The sequence below is a fragment of the Anarhichas minor genome, unplaced genomic scaffold, assembly GCF_050575085.1.
Source record: "Anarhichas minor isolate MPS153535 unplaced genomic scaffold, ASM5057508v1 ptg000025l, whole genome shotgun sequence".
Classification (NCBI taxonomy): Eukaryota; Metazoa; Chordata; class Actinopteri; order Perciformes; family Anarhichadidae; genus Anarhichas; species Anarhichas minor.
Genome location: NW_027466471.1, coordinates 3510000 through 3532929, shown reverse-complemented (window position 1 = coordinate 3532929; position 22930 = coordinate 3510000). Strand labels below are relative to the sequence as shown.

The 22930-nt window shown below is 40.7% G+C and overlaps 1 protein-coding gene across 1 annotated transcript in view; it reads right to left on the bottom strand.

Annotated features, from left to right (window-relative positions):
* Positions 1-6322: 6322 nt before the first annotated feature.
* The window catches only part of nsmfb (NMDA receptor synaptonuclear signaling and neuronal migration factor b), a 71857-nt gene continuing 55249 nt past the window's right edge, over positions 6323-22930 (bottom strand). Inside the window, exons 13-16 of the mRNA XM_076099473.1 lie at positions 20493-20572; positions 20097-20199; positions 10687-10762; positions 6323-6420 (exon numbers count right to left, since the gene is read on the bottom strand). Of these exons, the coding sequence (XP_075955588.1) occupies positions 6323-6420; positions 10687-10762; positions 20097-20199; positions 20493-20572 (357 nt within the window). The remainder of the gene's footprint in view (positions 6421-10686; positions 10763-20096; positions 20200-20492; positions 20573-22930) is intronic.

The window sequence follows — 22930 nt, the reverse complement described above, 5'->3', positions numbered from 1 at the left end:
GCAATCTTCACGGGAACCGACAAGAGCAGCGGGGAGGGCACAACAATGCTTATTAACAATTTGAAGTGGGGGGGGATGTCTTATTTTCTCAACGGTGACACACAGTTTCATTTGGAAAATAACAGTGAAGGGTTGGCGTTCAAAGATCAATCTCTTGATTTGTGTAATTATGTTCTCAGGAAATGGAATCGGGGGCTTTAGTGAGCCATTGTTAGTTCTCCTACTTTCTCCAATGCTCATAAGGTATATCTAGTAGTTTAAATTTAAAGCTGTAATTGTCGATATTGTTCATGTTAATAATGGATGGAATGACTGTGTATTGTGAAGTCTCTCGTAGTGCCAAACCCACAAAGAATTGTCATCCAACTCTGTGGTTCCTCTCATCTATATGGACGTTTTTTGCATAAATTAGCTCCTTGCTTTGGTTTTCTGGGGACACAAATTTCAATTCAAGTTGATGAAGACCAAAACAGCTAAAAGTGAACAATGGACTTATATTTGTCTGCTTGCCAAAACCTTCAAATTACTGCTCTAGTACGTAAATGCTGAGTCTTGTTCTGCTGCCCCCGAGAACAAGTCTTAAAACGTCTACACAGAGTTAGCTTGCAGCTTGGGCCATCAGATTTGACCTAATGAAGGAGAAATATCAACTGAACCGCTACTGGAGTTGGTCAGAACTTGGCCACATCTAAAGGTGTGTTCACACCAAACGCAGCGCAAATTATTGGCGCGAGTAGATTACATACAAAGTCTATGCACAGACGCGATGAGACTGGAGTGACGCGAATTCGCGGCAATCTCCAAAACGCCCCAAATGCCCCAAACGTGTGAGTTGAAATGTTTCAACTCCGGCGTTGAGATCTTTCTCCTGTCATCACTGACGTCCTGCCGTTGTTGAATCAGGAAATAAATACTGTAGCCGTCTGTGTTCACCCAGAGCTCTACGATACCTCATATCAATACAGACCGGACCAAACTATGTGTATAAATGTGTGTGTATAAACCATATGGTACAAACAATGAATAGACGCTGCCGTATTTACGTCTCTATGACGTTATTTTGAGTGTTGATGGAGCTGCTACAATGTTAGTATAGGCTAGCACCAATCGATCCGAGCTCCATTGTGAAAACAAGCATTTCAAAAGTTATTTTGCTTGTCGTCTTGCGGAGAGAACTAACAAAACATGATTCAGACTATACGGCGCGTCTAGCGCGAATGACGCTATTCACGCGAATGACCACAAATGGTCCCCCGCATGTAACGCGGCGCGAATGGCGCGATTAACATTTGGTGTGAACACAGCATAAGTGTTAATGCACCACCCAGTCGCCAGAAAAGACGTTGACATTGTACATTTCTGCAAACCACGGATACATTGAATGTTGACGTTTCTGAACCATAATTACTTTTCATATAAGCCATATTCACGCTTGCAGAAACTTTATGCAACAAAAATACTTGGTTAAAGTTTTAAAAAAGGATCATGGTTTGTGTTCAAACACTCACGTAATAACGTATTGTAACAACATAATGTGACAACCGTGAATAAATAACAACTGCCCTATAGCGGACTTTCTTGCGCAGCTTCAAGAAAGAAGCATAACGTTAAGTAACAAGCATTAAGTCAATATTTAGTTTTGGTTTGAAACGGGACACAAACAGCAGTCTCCTGAGTGAAAGTCCTGTTTGTCCTTTTTGCAGCATGTTATCTGCTGTAATCATGGATATATAAAGAGATGTGGATACAGCGTTGGAGGCGAGTAATCAAATTATATGGATCCCTTGAAGATCTATCGCATTTATAGGCGCATAGAGCAAGCGCACAAGCTTTTCCTTTAACCCCGCCTCCCCGACGCTCTGTCTCGGTTTGTTCACATTAATGGTAGCACGAAAACAACCCTGGATTTGGTTGTTAGAGCATTTTACAATTTTGAGGACCTAATGATTTAAATAAGGTAACCTAGATGTTATAATTCCATGATTTGACTTTAAAGCCTGGCGCGCTTTCTGGGGGCTTGGCTGTACTACTCCAGTTTGCTAGTGCTAATTATAAGTTGTAATGTAAGTTGCTGTCAAACATTTTAAACTGCCTGAGCTCACGCTTCATGTTTACTAGTGATGCTTTGTGTTTCAGCACGTCTCATGTGATCACAGCCTCAGCGCTTAGCTCTACAGCAGATAATGGATCTCCAATGTTGTAAGTAAGGTCTTTGTTTCCATTGTGATCAGAAATTTATTAGGAATCCATTAAGCTTCTGTCAATTTTTAGCGGAACTCAACTTGCAATTTAACCCAGCCCAGCAGCAGGATGAATTACATTGACTTGAGATGCAGTTACAACAATCGAGCAGGCATGTAATCAGGGTTTACTAAAAGTCACAGCAGAGTAGAAAGCAGAGGAGTCCTATATGAGCAGGATGAGTGGCGGACTGCAGTCCAGCAGAACACAAAGGAGCAGAGCAGTGAGCAGCCTCCACATACATCTTACTTTGTTTCTCTCCATCATCCACAGTGCTGCAAATCAATAGGCATTCAAATCCATAGCTGTTAGAGACAATACCTTGAGCAGTGTCCCCTATCGTGTACATTTTACAGATCTAAATAACCATACAGCAATATTCATACACAGTATATTGCTACAGAAGAAGGTTTTTGAGAGTAGGTGATGTTCAAACAAGTACACATCAGCATGAAACAAACTCATGAATGTATAACAATTACAAAGGTGAGATCCTACTGCACCTTTAAGCAAAAGAGATAATTTGAGCACACAAGACAGCAAAAGCCATGAGGTCCATGCTCACATGAAACAAGCAGTCAGGATATAATGTTTGAGAAATGTAAGCACGATCAAAAATAAAAAGTTCTATGATTTAACATGAATGGACGTTACATTAATTTTGAGGTTGGTAAAAAATACTGCAAACAAGCAAGCAGCTTGGAGGTTTTTGATGTGACACTTCGGTGCAGGAAGTGTGGAGTTTCACTGATTGCAGCTTAACCCTAATAATAATACAACAAACAAAAACTGCGAAGCCTCTGGAAATCAAAGGGTATCCCTGTCAAGCAGAGTCAATGGAAATATCCTTAATTTACAAGTCAACAAGTGAGCAGAGAAAAAAAATTTGAGTTTGCATTAATCGCAAATAGCATTAACAACCAATTAGAACAGTAAAACTTCTTAATAAATATGATAAATTACACTTATAAAGCATGTTACTTATATGTTGGTTCTCTTTATAGCAAAAACCAGGAGGAGGGTGCGATTAAACCTGTGCTGCTATTGGGGTCTGTTAGTATATTGTTCGCAAACTATGTCAAATAAATAATTTCGATTTTTTTTTTTTGTATATCACTATTGTCTAACGATAATTATATAACATGATCCCAATTCATTTGACAGTGATGCAGTGATATGCATGCTACTTTGTGTTACGATGAGTAGACTGCAGTGTGAACATTTAAGCAGTTGTATGCAAAACACTGGCACGAACCTAAATCATACTTGACAGTAATACAATCATTTATAGAAGAAAAATTGCTTAAAAAACTTATAACAGGAACCAGATAATTCAAAAAGAAAGTGTCTCAGTCCTTCATCCACTTAAAGGGCTCAAGACCAAAAACCTATTCAGTCATTTCAGATACAACAGTTCAACCTTTCATTTCAAACTCTTCCAAAGCAGTGATTATTGCTCTTTGTACGAAGCAGTTATACTATAAAACAGTGGTCTTAAGACGGTTACTAGGGGTGCACCGACAATCTTAATCAAGATTTCACTTGCACACAGCGAAGCATACAGCTTATTAATCAAACGATAGTGTTGGATCGGTACTCGGTATCAGCCGATATCTAATGCCCAGATGTAGGGACTGAAAAATTGGATCGGTGCATCCCTAGCAGTTACTAACTTCAACCATATTTAACAGGATGGCTTACATCGTCACTGCCAATAAGCATATGTTCAATATGCTTAAAAGGTCCCATTTTGGACCCAAATCTCTCCTTATAGAGCCCCTACGTCCTCATGGATGCATTAAGATGAATAGTGTTGGCACCTGAGTCCCCCATCCCGATTCCTCAAGCACTCCAATCTAATGAACTCTTCCTCCAGCTCAGTTGACTTGCACGGTTCAGGAGGCAACAACAACAACACATGGATGTAGACATAAGCAGTGAAAGCGCTCAGCCCTCCGTGGTCATGACGCACACATTCACAGGAAGCTTGGGTATAAAGTTAGGAAGCATATGTGGATGAATGACACGCATTGTATAACTATGCTTGAAATTCCTCATCAAGGACACACACATACAATGAGTTTTACCATTGAGATGGAGCACCACAAAGGTCACTCATCCTATCTGACGATACACTTAAATCGGTACTGATAACAGCAAGTCTACTGTTCCAAATTTGACATGAGCTTTAAAACAACATTCTCCCCCAAAAACGTTCAATGTTACTTTAACAAAGCAGGTAGTTATTTATCATTAGTGTGAATATTGTACAGCTGTACAATACAATGGGGTAAGGCCTTGCTTTGAGAAAATATAACTACTTTTTAATAAATGCGGGTTAGGCCAATAATGCAGCAACAGGCTAATACTGGCCTTTGTTGTAAAATGGGTTACAATGGTCCCAGTCTCATGTGATGGAGGATCAGCCTGGTAAAGCTTTAAAAGGGCACTCTACCAATTCATTTTAGTCCACTTTAAAAATCGAGAAAATACCCCTGATGATGTCGTAGTGTCCGATGATGTCATCTGGGTTTCTCAGCTCGGGCTTCAGACATGTTTTACAAAAAGCCTGCGCAATAAATGTTCAGAGTGTGAAAGACATGGACATTTACCAGGCTGGGAGGGTAATAAAAAGATGCTATCCAGTTGCATCGTGGGAAATGTAGATGATGATCAAGTGTTTTTTAAATTTTACCCATAGATCGCAACGTTCTGGAAGTGCAGTACTAAATTGCTGGAGTGCACCTTTCAGTTTTTTTAAATGCTAAAATACACAAAATACACGTAATTTCAACTCTAGCAAAAGTATCCTGATGTTTTAAAATGGATATTAGAGATGAATTCTTCACTGAAATGCCACAACGCGTTTTTTTTTTACATTCAAACTGAAACAACAATAAGGTGGTGAGGAGAAACAAACAATAGCTCTAAGGAACGTATCACCTCTACCACTCCGTTGCTACTTTGAGTGATTCAAGTCATAAATGAGAAATTCAAAATTACTCAAAAAATAGTTTTTTACGGTGTAAAAAGCCTGCGACCTCTCATACGCTGTGGAAACACACACGCTAAAAAGGATCAGCGGCCAACGGCTCAAGAAAGAACCGCTTGTGTCGGCTCCAACAGCATCAAGTGTAATGCTAAAAATGGCATGAAACATGCGTGGACACATCTCTCAGTTCGGCTACAGTTAACTCGAAAGACTATATGAAAATATAGAAGAAAAAAAACTCCGCTCTTCAGACACACACGCTAAAATACGACATCCCTGACAGTCCGCTGAGGATGACTCAGTGTGGCTATGAAGGCCTTGGATTCTGCTCTACAGTATGTTGTCAACAGCGAGTACAATTCTTAATATCAAACAAGGGATTTAACCTGAGTTAATACAACAGTCTGTACGAAATACTAGTACATTTATTTGTTAAAAAAAAAAAAGCTGTGTTAAATAGACAACTCTAAATTTGAATAAGTCTAGATTTTCACATGATAGCATGGCGACAGATGCTGGAAATCTATTCTCTAAGGCTCCAGTAAGCACTTGTTTATTTACATATAAGCTCTAATCACCTTGTGAATAATTTCCACACCTGACAAAGAAATTACTTCCATCCTCGAATAAGCCTCCATCTTAAAAGAGCAGATAGGTCGGCTGAAGGCAAAAAAAACAAACAAGGAAAGGAAGAGTCTTTTCTGTTCTCCTTTATCTGACATTCTCTCTGAACTCAGGAATCTAACTCTAGTTAGCATCTTCTGACACATTTAGGCTAGGATGATGAGTCCCTCGCTTCCCGTCCTTTTTCGCATCCCCTTGTCTTTCTCTTTTCTCAGAGAGAAAGGCAGAAAGTGAAAATGGATAAGGGAAGAAAAGTACACGGCTGGCTGAATCTACGAAAGGCCACCCTGTCGCCTCAGAGTGGGGGAAAAAAGACCCAACCGCACTGCAAACCGCTCCAGCTCTGCCGCAGAGCCCCGTCCAGGACCCTCCTGGGGTGGGCCCCTTCAACCAAATGCCCTGTCACCTTACAGTAGGCTCAGACGTGAGATAACCGCTTGAAAAGCCAACAGAACACGGTCCAGGTCACAAGAGGTCGTCGTAGTCCAGCAGCTTGGAGTGCTGGCGGCTCTTCCATAGGCGAAACAGACGGAAGTCAAAGTACATCTCGATCATCTCTTTGCCTGCAGCCAGGGGAGACAACACAGACAAATGATTCAAGATTACACAACCCTAATGAGAGACCCTGAGCTCACCTAACACAACCCACTATAGCATTCTGTGATTATTATTGTCCTAGACATTAGTAGTTTGTTACTTTAACCATATCAGTGTTTTCGCACTGGTCATTTAGGAAAAAGGTCCAGACTCAAGCCCACCTCCTCCATTGGACCCTTTTCAGTCCCAAATTGGAGAAGTAAGTGACGACTGAAATTGTGTACGCCAGAGATTATTATCAGGACACAATAGACTGGGTTCATTAGTTTGAATAAGCCCCACGATATCCACCAATAACACCAAGCTAAACAATACAACCTGAATATAACTAACTTATATAGTTAGGTAACATAACACAGGTTACGTTAGCTAACGTTAGCCAGTTACGCTAATGTTGTTAGCACGCTAACATTAACGTTAATTATCTCTCAATTTCAATTATGATTTTTGCTTCAAACGATTATGGAAACTAGATATAGAAGTGCCACGCTCCTTTTTGTAAGTATTCTCACGTTTTGTCTTTACGCCCGGCTTGGCAGGTCATTCAACTAGCGTGTTTAGGATTAAATGGTTTACTGGAGGACAAAGTTCTTCATAAATCTAGCCTCTTCATTTTGCTCTCAAAGCGCATCAGATATTAAAAAGTAGGCTACAAAATTGTCTTTCTAAATGCATAATGTTTATGGTATTAAATAATCCTGATCTCAATATTGACCAAAATAATCGTGACTATGATTTTGCCATAATGGAGCAGTCTAAACTATTAAATTTTTTTCCTTGCTGTTGTGCTAATATTGCCGTTGGCTTGCTAACGTACGAGCGTACAGGTGAGGCTGCATGTATGTTTTGTGTGTGTGTGTTTGTGTGTGTGCAACCCCTTTGTGAGATGAACAGAAATGTCTTAACCTTTCTAACCCTGCCCCTATTTTTAGGCCTCTGCTCGAAAATTGCATACCCATACTAAAAAGAGTGTATTTCTGCAACTACAAGGTCTATTTGAATTATTCCGATGTTATAATAAAGGTAACACTTGTGAGATGTGTTCAGATGTGTAAATATCAGTGTATATGTTACTCCTTAAGAGTAAATGAAGATGGCACACAGCTCAAATTGAAAAGTTTCAGGTTCGCCTGAAAAAAAAGCACTTTTATTGTTATTTCTTTGAAGTAATGCAGCTACAAGTCTAAAACCCAAGTCTCTCCCAAATCATAGCACAATATGTGAACAGTCTCTCTGTGAAGCAGAACAAAGTTAGAGAGGTTTTAGTACAGAGAGGTCAAGTGAGGTCAGCCAAATTGTAATTTTGGAACCAGCTGTTCAATTGTAATTTCCTATACTATATAATTATATATATATAATTATATATATATATATAATTATATAGAGTATATAGAGTACTCTACTTAACGCTATCACTGACATTAATGCTTTTCTATAACCTATGAAAGACTGATATATTTTCATGCTCTGTTTGAGTTTGATCTCCTAATTTTGAATGTCTTATTATTTGATACTTATATATTTTTTTTGTCATATTTGATATCGTTTAACTATCTTGTTGTTATTTTTGTCAAATGTTTTGTCTTATTGTGCTTGTATTGTATAATTTTGAAAATGAGATGGTACATCTCAAGGGGTTATTCCTAATAAAGAATTTCCATTCCAGTCTTTATATGGAAAAATGTTTTTTTAAGAAATTACCGCCTCACAGTTGTATTCCTCTGCCAACCAGTCAAATAGTAGTTTACATACATGTCAGTCCAGAATATCATCACTTCATTATTTTATCCTATTAGATATTTATGCCATAATTAGCATCTTCATTCTTGAGTGATGAATTCCCTCAAGGCGTTTCTTGAGATGATATGAAAATGGGACGGACGCAAGGTCACAGTGACCGTCACCTTTGACCTCTAAAATCGAATCAGCTCATCCTGGAGTCGATGGCTGAATTCCAAGTCTCTTAAGATTGCATACACGTTTCTTCTCAAGGAAACCATGCGAGGGGAGAGGAAGCGAGGGAATATGCTGTTAGAGAAATGAGACGTCCGTTCCTCTATTGTCGGCTGATCACAGCTTGATCAGCTGCCAGTCGGCTTAAACAGCCGTAGAGATGTTTGATGCCAGTTTGTGTCAGCAGACTGAAATATTTCCATACATGATGGGTCGCCAGAGGATGGGAAAACACACGGAGGGCGATAATGACATTTTAATAGGAAAATAATTAGCATTGCATTGATAGATGTCGAGAAATTGAGCGATGAGGGATGCCAAGTTTACACCTGTATATTTGCTCATGTTCCCTAATGGGCTTTCTCCACGGCTGAGCGGCTCACTGCCATTGATTAATGGACGCTATTAACATTCAGCGAGCGTACAGGTGAGGCTGCATGTATGTTTTGTGTGTGTGTGTTTGTGTGTGTGCAACCCCTTTGTGAGATGAACAGAAATGTCTTAACCTTTCTAACCCTGCCCCTATTTTTAGGCCTCTGCTCGAAAATTGCATACCCATACTAAAAAGAGTGTATTTCTGCAACTACAAGGTCTATTTGAATTATTCCGATGTTATAATAAAGGTAACACTTGTGAGATGTGTTCAGATGTGTAAATATCAGTGTATATGTTACTGCTTAAGAGTAAATGAAGATGGCACACAGCTCAAATTGAAAAGTTTCAGGTTCGCCTGAAAAAAAAGCATTTTATTGTTATTATTTCTTTGAAGTAATGCAGCTACAAGTCTAAAACCCAAGTCTCTCCAAAATCATAGCACAATATGTGAACAGTCTGCAAATTTTGACTTTGATAAAGTGAAGCAGAACAAAGTTAGAGAGGTTTTAGTACAGAGAGGTCAAGTGAGGTCAGCCAAATTGTAATTTTGGAACCAGCTGTTTAATTGTATTGTATATCTCTATATATATATATATATATATATATATCTCTATATATATATCTATCTCTATATATATATATATCTATATATCTCTATATATATATCTATCTCTATATATATATATATCTATATATATATATATCTATATATCTATATATATATATATATATATCTATATATATATATCTATATATATATATATCTATATATCTATATATATATATCTCTATATATATATATATCTCTCTATATATATATATATATATATCTCTATATATATATATATATATATATATCTCTATATATATCTCTCTATATATATATATATATATCTCTATATATATCTCTCTATATATATATCTATATATATATAGATATATATATATCACTTGTTTTATCACTAATAGTGTTCAATCTATCCAAATACAGCAGTTTGGCATCATTTTGAGAGCCTGAATCCTATCTCTCATCCATGAGATTTTCTCGTCTGAATTCCAGTTGCTCTGTGTCTATGGAGGCCTATCTCAGCCTATCATTGGTCGATTTCAGTCAATGAACCCTCCTGCGACGCGTCAGAGTCCATAGAATTGAGCGGGGATGATATAGGATTGATTGACAGAATCGTTAGCCAGTGAGAATCAATACCGCGCCGTCTCTCGTGATGTGTAAAAACTGATACGCCGAAACTCAAATCGTCCCCCCCTCGCCCCCTGCTTTAGAAAAAGAGCCTGCTTTCCCGGACACAGTTCAATGAGACACAGGATAAACGTAGAAGACATGTTCTAACTCCAGGACCGGGAAAATATGCTTTGTCTTCATCAATATCAGCTCAAGGTGAGGAGCGGTTATGATTATTATCTGTAAAGCGGTTTGTGGTTTTGTTGCTTGTTGGCTGTTTCTCCGTTATGGTTTCACGGAGAGAAATTCTTAAGATATCTCGGGAATCTGTGTGTTGTTGGATTGCTTTCCGCTATCTCAGTTTGGCTGGTTAGCCTTTAGCTTTCACGTGGTAGCCCAAACCGGAGTGCGTAGCTCACGGACTCATGGCGAAAAATACGTGATATTGTGGTAAATCTTCTAGTTGATTATATTAGTTGTGTAGAATTGTGTTTGGAGTGTGTAAAAAATGGCTTGCATGATATTGTTGCCCAGACTTTGTTTTTTAATCTGTATACATGCATTATATTCGCTCTCGATAAGTGCATTTTTTTCGACGGTATATGCTACTCCCTGTGGTACCGAGAGCCCCCAGATTTGGAGGCGCAGGGCTTAACAGGACAGCAGGAAATCTAGCACGCGTGAGTTTGCAAGTATTTTGCAGGTGCGCGTGTTGTGCTCTTACCCTCTGCAGACAGCTCTAGTGGGGACTTGAAGTCGACCGAGGAGGGTCTCACCAGCCTCTTCAGAGTCTGAATCAGCTGCGGGGGAGAAAGAGGGAGAGACAGAGAGGAAGAGTTACTAAGAGAGGGACCGCTTCATTCCAAATGCCATCTCGGGCGTTCTGAAACGGAAAACAAAAACCAACAGGTGTGGGGAGGTCCTGCACCACTTTGATTCTGTCCATTACGGCACTGCAGCTAGAGTGCACGTGAAAAAAAAAGGTCAACGTGCCACTTACACTGCAATACCATAAGTGAAAGGCACTCATGGTAATGTTTTCTGTCCGTATAGAGGCATCCGTGAGAGTGGTTCTGTTTGGGCCCTGGCAGAGCAGCTTCTCACACAGGGAGGTCAACAATTTACCTGTCCAGATCAGCTTTCCACCTGTTCAAAAAATACGCTATCTTCTTTTTATAGGATCAGTTGTGCATGTCCATAATGACATCTCTGTAACTATGTCTACTTAACGCTATCACTGACATTAATGCTTTTCTTTAACCTATGAAAGACTGATAAGGTCGTGGTGTTTGATACAAGGTCTTAAATATACACTCAGTAGGATACTTTAACGACTAACACCACAAAACAATAAACTGTGCAATAAAATACGGAGGAATAGAAACTGATTTACTGATGAGGAAACACATGATTTTCCATCTCAACACAATGGAACGGGGTGATGGAGACGATCCCAGATGAGCCTGTAGCTCTTCAGCTGGATGCCATTGAATTTACCACAAATCATGTGTACTGCTTATTATTAAGAAGACGCTCACTTCAATGCAGCTTATGTTACAGGCATGAAACGTGCATCTATCCCACGAAACCATGTCTGCTGTATGTTGTTCCAGTTAGACTTGTTTTCTATTTAGGTTATGATGGTATGTGAGATCAATACAAAGGTACTCAGTGACCATTAGATTATTGATGGGAATGTACGTGTCATCAATTTAGCTGATAATACTGTGATTGTGGCAGGTGAGAGATCTGGGTCACTGAGCTAGCGATGATTTTTTGTCATGGCGTCATCAGTCACAGCATTGGATTTTTTCAAAATAAAGGACATGCTTGCTGATTTTAGGAGGTCATCCATTTGCCCAACATGAAACGGTACTGCTGCTATAACTATATTTTAAAACTTAGGTTGACTTTTTTTTCCGAAATTGCAACTTCCCTGGGAAAGTGAATGTTATGTTATGAAAGTGTTATATTGTAGATTTAAAAAAAAAACTATCAATATTTTTTTAAGAATTGCCAGTTGGTCCAGACTGAAATATTTCCATACATGATGGGTCGCCAGAGGATGGGAAAACACACGGAGGGCGATAATGACATTTTAATAGGAAAATAATTAGCATTGCATTGATAGATGTCGAGAAATTGAGCGATGAGGGATGCCAAGTTTACACCTGTATATTTGCTCATGTTCCCTAATGGGCTTTCTCCACGGCTGAGCGGCTCACTGCCATTGATTAATGGACGCTATTAACATTCAGCGAGCGTACAGGTGAGGCTGCATGTATGTTTTGTGTGTGTGTGTTTGTGTGTGTGCAACCCCTTTGTGAGATGAACAGAAATGTCTTAACCTTTCTAACCCTGCCCCTATTTTTAGGCCTCTGCTCGAAAATTGCATACCCATACTAAAAAGAGTGTATTTCTGCAACTACAAGGTCTATTTGAATTATTCCGATGTTATAATAAAGGTAACACTTGTGAGATGTGTTCAGATGTGTAAATATCAGTGTATATGTTACTCCTTAAGAGTAAATGAAGATGGCACACAGCTCAAATTGAAAAGTTTCAGGTTCGCCTGAAAAAAAAGCACTTTTATTGTTATTTCTTTGAAGTAATGCAGCTACAAGTCTAAAACCCAAGTCTCTCCCAAATCATAGCACAATATGTGAACAGTCTCTCTGTGAAGCAGAACAAAGTTAGAGAGGTTTTAGTACAGAGAGGTCAAGTGAGGTCAGCCAAATTGTAATTTTGGAACCAGCTGTTCAATTGTAATTTCCTATACTATATAATTATATATATATAATTATATATATATATATAATTATATAGAGTATATAGAGTACTCTACTTAACGCTATCACTGACATTAATGCTTTTCTATAACCTATGAAAGACTGATATATTTTCATGCTCTGTTTGAGTTTGATCTCCTAATTTTGAATGTCTTATTATTTGATACTTATATATTTTTTTTGTCATATTTGATATCGTTTAACTATCTTGTTGTTATTTTTGTCAAATGTTTTGTCTTATTGTGCTTGTATTGTATAATTTTGAAAATGAGATGGTACATCTCAAGGGGTTATTCCTAATAAAGAATTTCCATTCCAGTCTTTATATGGAAAAATGTTTTTTTAAGAAATTACCGCCTCACAGTTGTATTCCTCTGCCAACCAGTCAAATAGTAGTTTACATACATGTCAGTCCAGAATATCATCACTTCATTATTTTATCCTATTAGATATTTATGCCATAATTAGCATCTTCATTCTTGAGTGATGAATTCCCTCAAGGCGTTTCTTGAGATGATATGAAAATGGGACGGACGCAAGGTCACAGTGACCGTCACCTTTGACCTCTAAAATCGAATCAGCTCATCCTGGAGTCGATGGCTGAATTCCAAGTCTCTTAAGATTGCATACACGTTTCTTCTCAAGGAAACCATGCGAGGGGAGAGGAAGCGAGGGAATATGCTGTTAGAGAAATGAGACGTCCGTTCCTCTATTGTCGGCTGATCACAGCTTGATCAGCTGCCAGTCGGCTTAAACAGCCGTAGAGATGTTTGATGCCAGTTTGTGTCAGCACATGTGTGCACTGTACAAATACTAGTAAAGAATCACACAGCTATTACTGCCAGAGCAGCAGTGTGTTGTCCATGTTACCTGTTTAACAAACACCTGCACATGAATTTGCACACAATGCATTCTGTATTTATTATTATATTTTCAACCAGATGATAAATCAGAAAACAAATGAAATGTACATTTTGGGTTCAATCTGTTATCTGTCTTCACTCTGGTATGAATCTCCGGTGATGTTGCGATGTTTCAGATCTATCCTCATCAGCTGCAGCGTCCAATCAAATAAGTGATATCCAATGAGGGGATGTGTCGTCCTTTAAAAGCAGTGGCGGGCCGTGCATTTTATACCTGGGCCTTCTGTGTTGTCCTACTGAGCTACGGTTATTTGTTTCTATTGGTGTAATAATACACGTATTCATATTAAACCGTTTGGTACGAGGCTTACTAACCGAACAATACGTTTGAATAATACTAGTACATTTGGAAAATGCAGAAGCTTAAATTGTGGGAAATATAATAGGCTCGTTCAACATAAGCCAGGCGCGCGCCGAATCGATCACCGGCGCACAATGCATGCCGGGTAGATTTGCGTCAGACTTGCTCTGACGTCATGAAAACGTGGCCAATGATAATCTCACGAGAGCGAGGAGGCCGCAGATTTTAGAGCCAGGTGCTGCAGAGTTGCTCTCCACCGAATGCATGACCCCAGGGCATGATGGGACTTGCGCTGACGTCATGAACACGTGGGCAACGATAATCTCACGAGAGAGGGGCGGCCGCAGATTTTAGAGCCAGGCGCTGCAGTTGCTCTCCACTGACTGCGTGACCCCAGGGCATGATGGGAATCTTCTGGCTGTCTTCGGATCAAAGAGCTGATTGGCTCTTAGATTTTCTTAAATGGAAAAGGTGGGCGACCGTGGCTCACTGGGTTAAGTGGGTTGTCTGGTGACCGTAAGGTCGACTGATCGATCCTTGGCTGAAACATGTCATGTGTCCCCTTTCATAGCAGCCCACTGCTCCCTATTTACAGGGATGGGTCAAATATATAAAAAGACATCCAAACTTAAAGATCAGCAATTTTGGGGTTAAGTGTCTTGCTCAAGGACACAATGACATGCGGAGCCGGGGATCGAACCGCCGATCCTTTGATTGAAGGACGGCCCTGCGCTCCACTTAGCCACAGTCGCCCAAGATCAGTTCTAGACTATGGCTGTGTGGCATATAGATCTGCGTCTAAAACCTTGTTGGGAAAACTGGATGTAATACAAGCATCAAGAATATGTAGTGGGGTCTTTAAAACAACATCTGTGCCGGCATTGCAGGTAGAAATGGGGGAAATGTCATTGGAGTTGAGAAGAATATAGATCATGATGACATATTGGGTTAGTTTACAAGGACATAACCATCCAACAATAAGTGCAATTGAGCCATGCTGGGAACATGAAAAAAGGCCAACAAAGAGCTTTGGTTGGGTTGTTAAGAAGAAGGCTAGTGAATTAGGTTATAGGAGTTATTCTCCAGCTGTGGTCCAGCTATTCCTCTTTGGTTACATGTGAGAGGATGGCCATAGTTATTGCGTTACAGTGGGTAGAGGACATCAGGCCAGAGAGTGTGGTAATTGCATCAGAGTGATGTGCAGTGCTAACGAGTTTGACATTTTGCCACTCCAGAAGCAGAGAGGATTTACTGTTTGAAATACTACAATCACTATTCAGAATCCATCAAATGCGGATGGCGGTTAATTTTGTGTGGGTCCATGTTGGAGACGATGGCAATGAGAAGGCGGATAAAGCAGCAAAAAGGGCTTTGAAGAGTGGAAGAAATAACATAAATATAAGTAAGTCAGAAGCTAAAGTGGTGATTAAGGGACAAATCAAAAAGATATGTCAGAACGAATGTAATAAAGGGAGTAAGGGAATATATCTGTTTAAAAATAAACCTTTGGTTGGGAGTGCAGGTTCTAGTGGATGAACTAGAAAAGAGGAGATGATTATGACAAGACTAAGGAATGGCCATACTGGTCTGAACAGTATTCTATGTTATTAGAAAGCATAATAATGGAAAGTGTGAAGAAGAAACTGGGGATCATGTTTTATTGTCCTGTCAGAGGTACGAGTCAGCGAGAGAAGTTTTGAAAAAAGGTCTAAGAGAGATGGGAGAGGAGAATATCATTAATGTACTAAAGAAAAGCTTTAGTGAAAAATGTTGGAACACCGGTCACAGACCACGCCGGCCGGTGTTGCCGGCGCGGCAGGCGCGACCGGTCTCAGACCGCCCGCCGACTGCAGTTGTGGAGCTCCGTTTCCCTGCGAACGTGTTCGTTGATCTGTAGATCCACTCGAGTCTCTCCAAAAGTTTTCAAAAGCACCGTAGTGTCCTGCTGTGCTATGGCGTCCTCAGGTTAGCATAGTATAGCTCCAAACACCAAGATGCTCAGTTAAAATGAAACACATTCCCAGCCATAAAATGTGCAACGCTGTCAGCCAGGAACACAGTTCATACAAATCCTTTTCCTGGCTGAGTCAGCCATTGAGTGTTAAGAAAACAAAGCTAGGTAAAAAAATGTATAAACTACACCAAGAAAAACCCTAACAATTTTATAATTTCTTCCATATCTTTCAATTTGAATTCTTACTACTCCAACTAAGTTCTGCCAGCTTCCTTAAATTTCACATTAGTCACGTGCTCGCCCACTGACCAATCACAGCGCATGTTAATGCTGACGTCCTTAGCAGGCTACCTCGGTGCCACAGCTGAAAACTGAGCTGCAGTAATGCTTACTAGTTGTAGGCCAGCTAGCAGTCTCTGGCACGTCAAAGAATATGCCCAACATGTCAAACTAAAGATCTGATTGGTTGAAGACTATCACAATCAACAATATCGTCCCCATTCACTTAAACTGCAAAGTCTACCTAGAGGACCTCGGGCCTCTCTCCTTACATAGAGAAATAGGGGCTGAATCTGATTGGATAAAAGCTCTCCTTAAAACAAGCTGCACTGGAAGCAGCGCTGCAGGCTGGAAGCAGAGCAACAGAGGAAGACAGGAGCTGTGCAATGAGAAAATAAGCTAATGGCGAAAAAAATGATAATACATGTAGTGTATTTGTGAAAAATTATTCAATTATAAAATAGCTATGACTTTGTGATTCTGTTTAGGCCAGCAGAGAGGGCTTAGCTGGCCCTAACCACCACTGTTTAAAAGACCTCCGTGAAGGCTGCTCTTGTGTATCCCCGCTCCTCAGAGCAGAAATAAAAGCTTTGAGACGACCTTCAAGATGGCGGACCACAACGATAATTCCTCCGGCCAAAGCTGGCGCTGGCATGGAGGCATAACAATGAAAATATATGGCACATGTGCTGGTCTGATTGTTATTGTGTTTGTGGACATTATGTGGACTGACATGAGAAAGTGTCTTTTTCTTTCTCACATGTACATTTATGTTGTTAACCTTTATTCTTTTGGATTTAGAGATTTAAAGTGACTCGCTACTCCCTCACGGTATATAGGTGCCTTTCCTTGCCCAAGCGCCAAATCACTGTGAGCAGTCCAAGAGCTAGTGGGTCAAAGAGGTAGTGGGCTAAAGCTGCGTTACCTGTGTCAGCAACGAGACGGATGATTCATCGCAGCATCATCAGCAGCTCTCGCTGGTTTTGGGACACTGACCGAGCTGCTGTAGTCTCCATTTCAGTGTTCATTTTAATTGATCCCCAAATCTCAAGCCTCACAGTGGACTCATGTGCTTTTACTTCTCATTTGTTCTTTGAGAGTTTTACCCAGCAAACACATCAACTGTATCCTTCCATTATGTGTTTATCTAGAGGCCTGTCAGACCTGATGACACCTCCTCCTCCTCACTCTTGTTCCACCTCGTCGCCCCTGTCCCTCCTCTCAGTCCCTGGGGTCCGGTACACTGCCAGCTGTCGTGCCATCACACATAGAGCCCAGCGGCCAAACGGCATTTGCAGGTTTCATCTCCAGAAGTTTACGCATCAAGTTCAAAGTGGAATGATTTTTTTTAATTTACCTTTTTTTATGCTTTTTGGTATTCTACTTTACTGAAAGGATTTCTCAGAGTTTCAACATAAACATGTCTACATTTATGGGCAGTTCAAAAGAGGGGAAAGGAGACGGCTTTAGACGCATTTGCAACCGAAAAGTAGCTACTTTCATAATTCATCTCACTGCGTGAAGGATGCATTTGATCTTTTTCTACATGACAGAAAATGTTGAAAACTATTTGGTCATATTTTGCAAAGAAATGTATCTTTTTGCTAAAACGTGCAAGATTGAAGTTATTGCTTGAGAGAAACTGTGAGCTCATTTCTGAAGATTTCGAGGCCCACTTTCCTTTAATACTTGGAACATTTTCAGTTGCTGGGACATGTACACTTGTTTTCAGTTGTCCTTTTTCATTCTATACGGTACAGTTTCTTTTTTTCAAGGTTTTGTTCCCTTTGTGATAATATCACTGTGTCATTTTGGGAAGCTTTATTTTCTTTCTTGCCAAGAGTGAGGTGAGAAGATTGATATCACTCGTGTGTGTGCGCGCTAAATATGAAGGTAAAGCTGGTTAGCTTAGCATAAAACACTGGAAACAGCTAGCTAAGCTCTGACTAAAGGTAACAAAATCTGCCTTCCAGCGCCGATTGTTTGATCTGTGGGGGTTTTACATGGGGGTTGTATTTCTTCTCTTATCGTCACTGAGAGGTTGCCAGGCAACCAGCCGCTCTTTATAATGTTGTATTTCTTACCATATGGAGGATGACATATATTTAAGCCATAAAAAAATATATATATATATATATATATATATACTTGGGTTTTCTTTTCCATGAAGAGAGCCCGGTTCGTCTCATACAGAGGTTTAAGGGTACGTCGGTATCAGACACTGAAGGGCACAGGCCAAGTGACAGTATTTGAGTTTTGAGTGAGAAAAGGTTGCCAATACCAGCTTGATTGACACTACAGACAACTATAATCTGCAGCGGATTTTTTAAAATCCTTTTTTAAAGAAAACACATTCCTACATGTACGTGTATGTATTTGCAGGGTGAGATGGCTGGTAGAGCTGAGGACTGATGCTGGGTGGAGCGGAGCGAGCATCATCTGAAGGTAGCTCAGCCAGTCAGTCCGTCTATTAATAGCGGCTGTCCAGCTGAGCTTGCAGCAGCGCAAACAGGCAGCAGCCTCCCTGCTCATCCCCTATGTGACTTGTACTGAATCACTGTGTAGAAGATGCCAAATGTCACAGAGCGCTGCTGGGACTTCTTAACCGGGCACAAGGAAACAATGGCTGTTGGAAATGTGCAGCCCTGTTTCGAGGGAAACAATTTTCTCTCGGGTAACGGTTGCAGTTTAAACGCGCGGTTAACAATGTTAATTAAAAAAATATATATGCTTGGTTATGTTTAGGTCTCCTTGTTTTCTGATGCGCTCCCAGTTGCTCTGTAATTATTTTGTGACAAGATTATACTATTAACACAAACTCAATACGTCCTGTATGTGTTTCAAATTAAAAGCCCTGTAGTGTTAAACATATTGAATTATAAATATCAATCTAATTCTCTATTACTAACATATGACAGGCTTTTAAAAATCAGTTTTGTGTTGTTTTTTTCTCTGGAAGTGTCTTGACCCCCCTTATAGCTTCACACTGCATTAAACACATTTCTAAGCATCAAGGTCAAGAGGTACACAAGCATACAATATGCATGACATGGCCTTTACCCTGCGCCTTTCTCTGATATCTCACGGCTATTTTCAAATTCAGGCGCTTTTGTAACATTGGTAAAAGAAGCTCCACATTTTGACCACCCGAGTGCAGAACAAGGGCTGGTACAGCGGTAAGCAATCACAGGAAGCAGAGGTACAAGTTGTTCAAGACGGGGCCGAATGACAAAGTATGAATATTTCAGTGTGGGCACGTTCCTGTGCATACGCTGTATGCGAGTGTGGCTGCATATAGCAAGAGTGTATCAGTGTCAGTGGGGGTGGAAGGGGGTCGTGGCAGGGCCACCGGAGGAGGCATGAGTGTGTTGCCAAACATGTGAGCCAGCGAGGCCGAGTGGCTTTAGCCTAATTGAGTGGGTGTCAAGGAGTCTACTCTCCCTGTCATTCCAAAGTGCTGTGTGTTTGTATGTGTGTGTGTGTATGTGTGTGTGCCCTCCCCCTTGCCGGCGCTCGACAGCCGGATCAGAGCTGCAGCCAGGCAGCAGAAGGTCGTGGTTGAGGCATAACTCATACACTTGCTCCAATGATTAATGAAAAAAAAATCGTTATCTTTCGCATGCACAAAAAACTGCTCCCTCTGTCGTTATTTTACCGGCCATTTGCAAAAAGTGCGCCCGGCTATAGACTCGAAGCAAACAGATTGTTTAAATGATTTATCTGCAAGGTTCTATACACAGCATATGCCTTTGAGTGTGCGTGTGTGTGTGCATATTTGAGATTTTGTGCTGCATGTAGACATTTAAGTGAACTTTTGCACTAACTAGAGGAGTGTGGAAGTCTCAGTTTGTTCTCCCGGCTTGTCACGACAACAAAAAGGACGACTACCTTTTCTCCATTAGCGCTCCCCAGCACATAGCAGCCCATGATGTGGATGAGGTTGGGCTTCGGGTTCAGCTTGCTCATCAGCCTGCCGAGCCGCCGCCAGAACCTGGGAGAGAACGAGAGGTTACGGGAAACGACAACTAATGGGCGAGTTGGTAAGAAGGTTAGGGTCAAAATGGAATGATTAGATGAGTGTAAGCGCATGATGGTCACACTTATGGTTAAAGATTTCCATCAAATGCTTTTACACCACCTGCAATCATTCAAATGTAATATCTATACGTGAAAAGGTAAAAGGAAAGCAGATTTTTTTAATCATGCATGTTAACACTATGAGTCGGTATCATAATGAAAGTGTTATAAAAACGAATCCCCACAGATCTCTGGTTACAGTCTTACTGGATCATGTCATCTTCCTTCTCCACCTTTGCAAAGGTGGCCACTTTGTTCTTCAGCAGGTACAGATGGCCTGGACCTCCCTGTGGAAAGGTGCTTGTGTTACTATGGATTGTGTTAGGTATGAAAGTCACCTCATTCCTTCATGTGCAGTAGAATTAAAACAGTCTGAAGAACTGACTGCTGTGGTAGAAATTGTGTGGAATCCCAAAACCATCCTTTTGACCAGAGAGGAGTTTTAAAAAAAATGACACCAGAAAATCAAAACTTTAACATAGAAAAAAACAAGAAAGAGCTGTTATGCCTTCTCAGCAACTGTTATCATGAACCCCAAGTGTGTGAGTAACATTAGTTCATCACTGAGATCCATCAGCAATTTCGCTTCCATGTGCATAAGAAGGAGCCAGTACTGATTCCCCAGATTTCAGCTGATCTGGATGACGCAACCACATAATACAGAAATATTTACTTGGATAAAGGAATCTCACAAATGCCTTCATAATGAAAAAAATGCCTCCTTAATAGAAGTTGTTAGTGGATGGGACATGGGCCAAACTAAGTGCATGTTGAATAAGTTTTTCGGATGAACCGGTATACCGGCCAGCACTAAACACTAAATATATTTTAGAGATGTCATGGTTAATTGTTTGTGTCTTTCTAGCCAAACAGCTTCGGTGGTGCTAAAGTAGCAGCTAGGTGCTCGACTCATGATTGACCCGGTGTGAGGGTCGGCACTCCAGATACCCACATGTACAAGCACTGAAAAGGGAGTATTTCATAATTGGCTAATTAGCTTAGTTTAAGAAGAGAGCGGATCAGAATGGTCAAAATCAGCTAACAAAGAGTAAACAAAGAAGCCTTAGAGAGCCTAAAGACCAGTGGCGGCTGGTGGAAAATTTTCTCGGTAGGGCTGTGCCACATCCAATCAATTTCAGCAAACATCCCAGAATGATTTAATGCAAAAAAAATTAAGGTATCAAACACGCATTACTACTGTTGGGGATTCGACCCCTGAGTTGCTGATTTAGATGCTGGACCGGAGTAGGTGTCATCATGCCTGATGAAACTACAGAACACAAGGAGCCCAACAGCTCCGATGAGGCTGGAAGCACTGGGGTAAATGCAGAATTTAGTCTCTGGTCTCCTGCTATAGGAGTGTAGGCTCTAACTTCAGTCTCAACCTCTGGTCTCCCAGACATGTGTCCTGTTATATGTCCACCAGCCTGAGGCTCCGTGTCCTTAGCCTGCTCCTCTGTTGATGAAAGCAAGTGGCTTGGGGAGAAGAGGGACATCTGGGGGTGAGGCACGGGAGATGAAGGTATTGATGGGGGTGTGGCACTCTTTCTGGTGTCATGACCCTTGTCTATCTCTTCTTCCATCATGAAGGAAGAGATGTGTTCCAACAGCTCCTGACGACGTCTGGTTTCATACTGCTGGAGTTTGTGTGTTAGTTGAACCACTTCAGCGTCCTCTTCCTTCTCGTTCCTAGAGATGGATTCGATGAGTTGTTTAAGTGAAGTGCTGTTCAGCAGGTCATCGGAGCTGGGGCTGTGTGAGGCTGTGCGTCTGCCCAGATAAGAGGCTGCATCCGCTCGGCTACGCTCTGCTGCGGCCGCTGCTCCTCTGTAGAATGGGAGGAAAGGGCAGGTCGCTGTGGATTGTAGGCAAGGACATAGTCCTCAAGATGTTTAGGGACGCGATGATGTCTCACATGACGCTGCTGATCTTCGAAATGAGGCTGATGGGTAGATCTATCTTCAGATGTCATCTTCTGTAGTAGTCAATTAATCCGGCTCGAAGGACCATTTGTTGGGGATTCGACCCCTGAGTTGCTGATTTAAAGATGATTATTGACCACTACAGGGTTCCGGTCAGAGAACACGCAGACATCTGTTTGATCCATACGTTTCTGTATTCAGTCTTATAGTTTGTTGACAGATTTACAGATGATGAATGAGTTTGAACAATAGATGACCGAGTTTCTGAAATAAACACAGAAAACGAATTATAGAACTGAAATACTAGCAATAGTAAACTCTTAAAGCAAACACACATACATTCACAGAATACTAGCCAGGTTAGCCACTTAGCTCAACTTTGGGCTATTATTTCGACGGCTAATTACATGACAAACACTGACAGTAAATGCACTTAAAACATTAACTACAACAACAAACGGAACAGTTACACCACATAGCTTCAGATTTACACTTCTATCACTTACATCGTCAATGACTCGATCTGATTCGACCATTGGTCCTACTAAGATCTACCGTTAGCGCATCCGGAAGCGGAAACAGTCCGCAACGTCCAATACAATTTCAGAATAAAAGCGCCGTAACTTTATCGTCTTTGTCTGTGAAGAATTTACAACTACTTTGCAGTTAAATATTTAACATTTATTCCAACATGAAAAAAGCAGTAAATAATACTTAAACAAA